General features: G+C 38.1%; 1 protein-coding gene across 1 annotated transcript; it reads left to right on the top strand.

Annotated features, from left to right (window-relative positions):
• Nucleotides 1-1,988: 1,988 nt before the first annotated feature.
• On the top strand, nt 1,989-2,510 carry LOC145105756 (uncharacterized). The gene is made up of 2 exons (XM_079042832.1): nt 1,989-2,232; nt 2,323-2,510. The coding sequence occupies exons 1-2, from the start codon at nt 1,989-1,991 to the stop codon at nt 2,508-2,510; spliced, it is 432 nt and encodes a 143-aa protein (XP_078898958.1).
• Nucleotides 2,511-8,743: the final 6,233 nt, after the last annotated feature.

Raw genomic sequence — 8,743 nt, 5'->3', positions numbered from 1 at the left:
TTTATATGGTTTTTTTATTTCATTAATGATGCATTGTTGTTGAATATGCTAAACTTATTTGTTGATTATGTTGAAATATGATTAATCTTTGTTGCTAAAGTATGTATTATATATATATATATATATATATATATATATATATATATATATATATATATATTGTTATTAGCAATGGGAGATAAACATACATGGACCAATGAGCAAACAAAATGCTTATTGCTCACTTGTATTGAAGAAGTACAAACTGTGGGTAGAAAAGGTTTGAGTTTGCACAAACAATCATGGCACAAGTTAGGAACAACCATTAAGGAAAAGTATGGCGTTGATTTGAATCAACGACAATTAAAAAACGCCTATGATAATCTTAAAGCCAAATACACAGGATGGTTATACTTAAAAAACAAAACCGGCAACCTTTACAATCCACAAACAAATACTTTTAACTTAACGAATGAGGAGTGGGAGGACTTTAAAAAGGTATATATATATATATACACACACACACACACACACATTTATATGTATTTTGTTTATATAGTTTCCATTTATTCTTATATTACTTTTGTTACATTGATTGGGTTTAGGGACATCCGAAAGCTGCTTCTTTGAAAACCGTCCCATTATTGTTTCCATAGCCTTGTACAAAACTCTTTGATGGAAACAGTGCATCTTTTAATCTCAGGTATGCCACATTCCAAACACCATCGGGACATGGATCATCTTATTTCCATGTCGCACCACTAAAGCTTATGGACGCCCCTTCCATTAAATAGATGAAGATGATTACTTTTCCAATCATACTAGTGAGCATTTTACTCAGCCACCACCTTCTGCTGATTCACGTTCTGCTGCTTCACCTTCTGGGAACCCCAAAAAAAGGGCTAAACCCTCAACTCCTAGACCTCGAGCTCCTAGTGCCTCACCTGATCCACCTTCTTGTGCCTCGCCTAAAGCTTCTATTACTGCTGATGATTTAGCACTGGAGATGCAAAAAGCTCTACGCCATTTGACTCAAGCGCCAACAATTCCCCAATGTTTATAGAAGCTTGAGTTGCTCGAGTTAGGCCCAATAGACCCTCTACGATTTGTTGCGTATCACATTTTGGAGGGACCATGAATATAAGAGAGATCTGGGTAAATTTGCCCAAGATCCACAAATATTAAGAGGATGGATCGAGATGACAGCTACAAGTTTAGGAGTTTTAAAGGATAGAAAGATTGTTCGTTAAGTTTATATGGTTGAGTTGTTTAGGTTTTAATTGCATGTTTTGGAGGTATATGGTTATGTTTTTGGGTTATTTGCTACTTGAATGTTATTTGTTGTATTTGGTACTTGAATCTTATGTTATTTGGTTTTTGAGTTTTATGTTATGTTTTTTGGTACTTGAATCTTATGTTATTTGGTACTTGAGATTTATGTTATGTTAGTTGGTACTTGAATCTTATGTTATGCTATTATGTTATGTTAGTTGGTACTTAAGTTTTATTTTATGTTATTTGGTACTTGTGTTGATTAATAGGTTCTTAATGGATCACGACAAAAAGATACTTCTCATAATTCTAATGTACTTGTACGTCCGCTACTTTTGGAAGAGGGGTGTCAAACGAGTGCGGGACAACAATTCGGAAATGACGTGACATGAATTTACGTTAGAGTTACTTCACCATAATCATCTACAATGTGTTGAAGTACTATGCATGTCCCGTGAATCATTTATCCGACTATGTGCTCATTTTAGAGTAAACTACGCGTTAAAGGATAGCAAACATGTATCGGTTGAGGAGAAGATGGCTATGTTTTTTATGATGATCAGTCATAACCAACGTTATGTGATTATCAAGCGGAGATTTCAACACTCAAAGAAAACAATTCATAAGTTTTTCATGAAGTGTTGGACAAAATGTTGCTTTTCGCACATGACATTATAGTACCAACTTCTTTTAATCTGAATCCAAACATTTCGGGACAAAATAGGAGGCTATGACGAATGTTCAAAGGAGCAGTTGGTGCACTTGATGGAACTTCGATACATGCTGTTGTCCCTGCAAACAAACGATATTCATATAGAAGTAGGGTAAAAGGCGATTGTTACCAAAACGTATTGGCAATATGTGACTTCAACATGATGTTTACGTTTGTTGTGGCCAGTTGGGAAGGGATAGCACACGATTCTAGAATACTATCAGAAGCATTAGCAAATCAACATGCACCATTCCCGTTACCACCATCAGGTAAGTTTATGGTTATTTAAATAGTTTTATCTTAGTTTGAAAAAGAAATGATTTTTATTTATTTATTTACTTATTTTTTCCTTTTTACAGATAAATATTATCTTTGTGATGCCGCCTATGCAAACATTCGAGGTTTTATGGCACTGTACCGTAATGTGAGGTATTGGCTTGGAGATTTCTGTCGAAGACGTGCATTAACGAATAAAGAAAAATTTAACCATGCACATGCAAAACTTCGAAATGTCATTGAGCGTGCTTTTGGTGTCTTGAAAGCATGATTCCCTATATTGAAGAGGATGGCACCATTCTCGTTGGTTACACAACGAAACATTACCCTTGCATGTTTTGCGCTTCATAATTTTATAAGAAGAGAGGGACTACGTGATGAGTATTTTGCACGATATGATGAACCAAATGTCTCGGTTCAGAATAACAATGCAGTTGTTGGTGATGATGTAGATAAGATTCCAACACATAGTACTGCAGCGGACCGTGAATATATGACCCAGTTACGGGATGAAATTGACGAGCAATTGATGAAAAATATCAAATGATAATTATTAAAGTTTGGTTGTATGAACTTTATTGCAAAATGTTATTGTAAGACTAATTTTGTTGTATGAAATTTATTTCAGTGTTGTAAGACTACAATTATTAAATTTTCTGTGTTTAAAAACCATTTTCAGTTTATTAAATTAGTTTATTTTAATTTTTTAATGTTTGCAGCAGTTTGCAGATGTTAACAAAAACAAACACGCTTCTTATTACAGTTTGCTGCCGTTTGGTCCACCTCTTCTGCTGCAGAGGTTTGCAAAGGTGGTCCGCAGAATTTATGAATTTTTGCTTCAGAAAAACAAATAGCACCATAGTCTTGTATGCTTAAATGAGAAATGCATTACCTAGTATCCAGTTGGATCGGATTTTGGATATCATTTGACCTCGAGTCTCATGATAAATGCAAATCTTGTTTATCAAGATAGATGATGAATACATCACTGGGTGATACGAATATCTGTTGGAATTAGTTTGCACTAATGGACCGTTCACATTAACCATAATGCATGGTAAGACCAACTTCGTATGAACGTGAGTCTAGCACCTTTCAGGTGCTCAAAGCTCTCGTAAAGCGAAGCTAAGAATCATTTGGGCAATAGGATAAGACACCCATAATGAGAATCTCAGCCAGAACTTTATCGATCATCTAAGGAATTGTGAAAGAGTCTCAGAAGTTATCTCCACCCTGAACAATTCCACTAGGAGTGTTAGTTGGATAGAGAAACAAATCATTCATTGATTTTATACTAGACGAGTCACACTATATTGAATAATAGTTCACGGAATGTACCATGAATAGGGTTACGGGAGTCCTTTGGTCTTCTATCAACTAGTAAGGTTCATAAACCACTCTATGACATGTGAAGTGGGATTCAGTCCTCACTACCACATATGTAAGTCTATGATTATGAGGCTTACGCTCGTCGTGAAGCGCTTGACAATCTAAAACTTAGAATAGAGATGTGTTATCTCGTTGGAGAACACATCAAGCATTTTTGATATTTCTTTAACAAACCTTCTGAGAACAAAGTGTATGTTTCTCGAAGGGAAATCTTCCAAGATAGGGAGCTGATTTCCAAAAGGGCTAGTGGGAGGCACATTGATCTTGATAAGATTTGAGAGTCAACCAACGTTAAACCTAAAGTTGGACCTAACATTCAATTCGAAATTGAAAGAGATTTTGAGGAAACTGGCATGTTTCCACCTCTTCCTTATAGATCGGATAGACGACGACATACGCCTAGTTATATAAGAGTTTATATTACTAAGGTAAATCAGTCACTAGTATATATGGAGCAATCAAAGTATATCAACTATCGGAAGCTATGGTAGGCCCTAAAGGCTACAACATGGAAGGAGGACATGGATAGCGAGATTCAGTCCACGTATGTGAAAACTTGGTAGATCAAGCACTTAGGCTTAACCATTAGGTATAAGTGGATTTCGAAATAAGCATCTTGCAAGTGAGATCATTATTTCAATGAGAAAGTTCAAAGAGTTTGAATTTCGAGAAATAAAGATGAGCCATACATATGTCAAAGCTAGTGGGAGTAATTGGAATCTTTGTTTCAATGAGAACTTTCAAGGAGTTTGAATTTCGAGAAACACAGATAAACCATATATATGTCAATGCTGGTGGGAGCATTGTAGTCGCCCTTGTATTTTACATAGATGTTGTACGATTCATATAAAGTTGTGTTCTAACTTAGCAAGTTTAAAGGCTTGGCTTGGTATGGGAATCGATTCGCTGTGATATACATGGGAGATAAAAAACACGTACATTATAAGGATCTATGGAGATAGATGAAAGTGATTCGTTCGATTAAGCCAAAGTGCATGGAATGTTGAGGAAAGTCGACATATAGAACTTGGAAAGGTTCGTGCTTAATATGGCATGACATTGAGCTATGCTAATGTCCTAGTTCTACTATTGAACTAGAGGTTATGAGTCTTGTACCACATGCTTCTGCTATGGGATCGATCATATATGCCATGAAATGTACCATATCTGATGACTCGTATGCCTTGAGCATGACAAGCTGGATCAGATCAATTCTGGCAAGAATCAATGAATCAAGATCAAGAAAATTCTTAAGTGTCCCAGGAGGACAGAGGAAATGATCTTGACAATATGGAAGAGATCATTGTAAAAGTTACATTGATGCTCAGTTCCACACTGATAAAGACGATTTCGTTCGTAGATGGAATTCATGCTTTTACTGAATGGTGATGTATTAGCTTGGAATAGTACCAAGTAATACACCATAGTAGATTTGACAAATGTAGAAAACATTTCGGTTAGTTAAATTGCAAAGAAAACAATGTGACTAAAAGAGATTCATTAGTGACATCTTTGTTGAACTTCAATCATTGATGGTCCTTTTGGAGGCTCTTTGTGGCTTTAATGGTGAACTTACCTCGAGTATGGATCCCAAGTCACACAAGCTCGCAAGACATATACTCAATAAGTACCATCACATTTTATAGTGAGTCAAATGTAAAGACATCATAGTCAATAAGACATTCGAAAGATAATCTTGTTGATCCATTCCTTAAGCCAATATCACTGACCAAGTCTGACAGTCAGACAAAGTCGAGAGACATTAGATTTGGAATTGAATTGGATTAAACACTCTTAGTTTAGTTTTTTTTTTAAACTTGAGAACTTAAGCAGTATAAGTGTTAATTTGATAAGGTGATTATTAAGTGGAGATCTTAATATATGATTGAGATCAACAATTCAATTAGCTTATCACTGTGTTCTTATTTTGCATGTTTGGAACCCACTTCCTGAGTATTAATTTACTCAAACATCCACAATCGGTCATACTTTTGGAAGTAAGTAGTGACTCAAAACTGTCATGAGCATTTGTGGATTGTCCATAGTGATTATACATAACATAGAGATTATGCTAACAATCATGATTACTTAATAGAGATTTAACTATTGGACCAACCCACGCTTAGATATTACTTCATGGATCCAGTCACGAGTAATTCTAAGATGATAATATCTTCTATTCTTCAAACCTAAATACATGTGGGGTTTTGCTCTATGATTCTGTTATGCATTGGTCTACTCCAACGCTATCCCTAACTGGTAGTTATAAAGGGTATGTCCATGTGTGACATGATGAAATAGATAAAAATTATGTAGTCGAAGCTTATTTGTTCCTTCTTCTTTAACAGGAGAAACGATATCTATGAGCCCCTCGATGATTTGGTGTTGACATCTAAAGTGATTGGCTGGGCCCTGACTGGAATTGATGTGTTTAATTTAGTAGTCAGATGCAGTCATCACAAGTCTATATCGTGAAACATAATCTTGATTCTAAGATTGACCATTATCCATGTTTCGAATTCATATAGATCTCATAGAACGAAGGGATATTTGATCACTTATCTAAGGGATGAATCTTGATTAGATCAAGAGTTCGGTAGTTGCATTGGATGGCTAACTCTCTGTTGATTATTGGAGAAATATTGGTCCTCGTATAGTTGATGACTTGTCCAAGTGGGAGACTGTTGGAAATAGTGTCCAAGGTCATTAACTATTGAAAATATTTCTAATAATAATAGAGTCCTTTTGGGTTTCCCTTAAGACTAGACCTGGAAAACGTGTCGTGTCGTGTCGGGTTCGTGTCGTGTCAAGACATTAAACGGTTTGAAAGTGCTTGACCCTAACCCGACCCGTTTAATTATCGTGTCGTGTCAACCCGTTTATTTTTGTGTCAGTTTCGTGTCGGTTTTCGGGTTAAGGTCTAGACCTTGTAAATATTTTGTGTCATGTCTGCTTGAAACATTTTAAAGGTTCGAAAGTAGGAGTCATGGATTGTAACATCCCAATTTTCAGGTCAAAAAATTTCTTTTTAATTAACCAACACATAAAAACATTCATAAGAAAATACTATGAAAACACATCATCTCATAAAACAATGTATCATGTCTGAAAAGCCAAGCCATAAAATAATAACATATCAGAGTACAATCCCAGAAAACTCCATGCGGAAATCATATGTGTGTGTGATGCGATGCTACACCGCCGGCTCCTTCCCCTTAGACGAAGAGGTACCTGAAACCAAAACTGAAACCGTAAGCACAAAGCTTAGTGAGTTCCCCCATCATACCACATACCATACAATATCATCGGTATCTCTCAACCGGTAATCATCATCGGTATCTTTCAACCGGTAACCAACATCGGTATCTTTCAACCGGTAATCGTCATTGGTATCTTTCAACCGGTAACCATCATCGGTATCTTTCAACCGGTAATCGTCATCGATATCTTTCAACCGGTAACCATCATCGGTATCTTTCAACCGGTAACCATCATCGGTATCTTTCAACCGGTAACTGTCATCGGTATCTTTCAACCGGTAACTAGGGACTATTCCACCCCCTACCACTAGCATACAACAGCAAGGTACAATCATACAGTCAGGCATATCCGGGTACTGACCTACCCCACGACCCTAAGGGCCGCTGTCAGGGATCCTAATCCCTACTATACACGTAACATATCATGCAGATAATACTCGTGACCAAAGCACATAACCAAACCAAGATAATTATCACAAAGACAATCATCTTACAAATACTCCTCTTTGGTGGGCCGACATTGTGGCCTTAGACCCACCCCTACTGGAAGGTAACTCACCTCAATGTCGTGCAGTGTTTGAATTATCCTCGGCGCACAAGTCGACTCCCTTCGACTCCTCGATCCCTACACGACGACCTTCAAGTCAACACACAGCCAGTACAACCCTAAACAGGGTCAGTCCAAGTCTAGTCAAAGTCAACTTCAAGTTGACCCGACTCGCCGAGTTGGGCCGTCAACTCGCCGAGTCCCTCACCCTTTACTCGTCCTTATCCATGACCCGACTCGTCGAGTTGGGCCGTCAACTCGACGAGTTCCTCCCTCACATGAACATCGCATGAAACTCATCCGACTCGCCGAGTTGATGAACAACTCGTCGAGTTCACCTTCATTTGATGAACAAGTTCTGTCCTCGACTCGCCGAGTTGATGAACAACTCGTCGAGTTCATCTTCATCCTTAAGAAGATTGCCTTGGACTCGCCGAGTCTGTTCTAGCACTCGTCGAGTCCCATGAACTCCAAGTCTAAAATCACGTCCAATACATTGGGTAACTCTTCCTGTCCGATTACAACCCTTCTAACACTCAACTGGGTTCCTTTGACTCTCAACAGATATGGGGCTCAAAGCCTCGGACTCGTCGAGTCCAAGAACGGACTCGCCGAGTCAGTCATGTCCACACTCTAAATCCTTGAATTCTGATGTACAACCTTTGATCAAAAGATAGATCCAAGCTTCTATAATTGATCTAGCACGTAAAGTTACAAACTTTACGTGCTTGCATGGGACTTTGAGCTCAAAAAGACATAAAACAAGCTCTTAAGATACATGGGGCCTTTCATGGGTGCAAAAGCAGTCCCCAACTGCCTTGTGACTCCTTTAATGACGTGATTCAGAAGCTCTAACCCCCAACCATGTTTGCAATCATGGTTGGCCATCAAAAGTGGCTTATAAAAGCCCTAAATCTCCCCAAAAAGGGATCTAACAAATGAAAGAGCAAGGTTACAGCTTTTTACCTTCAATGAACTATAGAAGGTGCACAAACTCGGGTTTCCTTGGTCTTTACTTGCTTCCTCAAGCCTTTCTCCTTCCTTATTAAGACCACAAGCACCAAAATCCACCAACAAGGCTTAGATTGCTTCAATAACGGCTAGGGTTTCAATGAGAGGTGTTCTGGGAGCATAAGGGACGTTGTGGCCATCATAACATTGTTTAAATAGGGTGCAAACCCTCGGATTAGGGTTTTTGTCCAGTTAGAGTCTACTCGTCGAGTCCGGGACCCGACTCGACGAGTCCATCACTTAAATCCCGCGCCTCATCCCGCTTCTACTCGGCGAGTTGGTCCTTCAACTAGCCGA

This window comes from Lactuca virosa, chromosome 4 (assembly GCF_052849685.1).
Source record: "Lactuca virosa cultivar CGN04683 chromosome 4, Lactuca_virosa_CGN04683_v6, whole genome shotgun sequence".
NCBI lineage: Eukaryota > Viridiplantae > Streptophyta > Magnoliopsida > Asterales > Asteraceae > Lactuca > Lactuca virosa.
The sequence above is the reverse complement of the archived record's forward strand: the minus strand, read 5'-3'. Positions and strand labels throughout refer to the sequence as shown.

Coding starts and splice junctions, on each gene's coding strand:
- LOC145105756 (XM_079042832.1), top strand. CDS start 1,989: ATGTTCAAAGGAGCAGTTGGTGCACTTGATGGAACTTCGATACATGCT. Junction 2,233..2,322: donor ATTCCCGTTACCACCATCAG/GTAAGTTTATGG, acceptor TCCTTTTTACAG/ATAAATATTATCTTTGTGAT.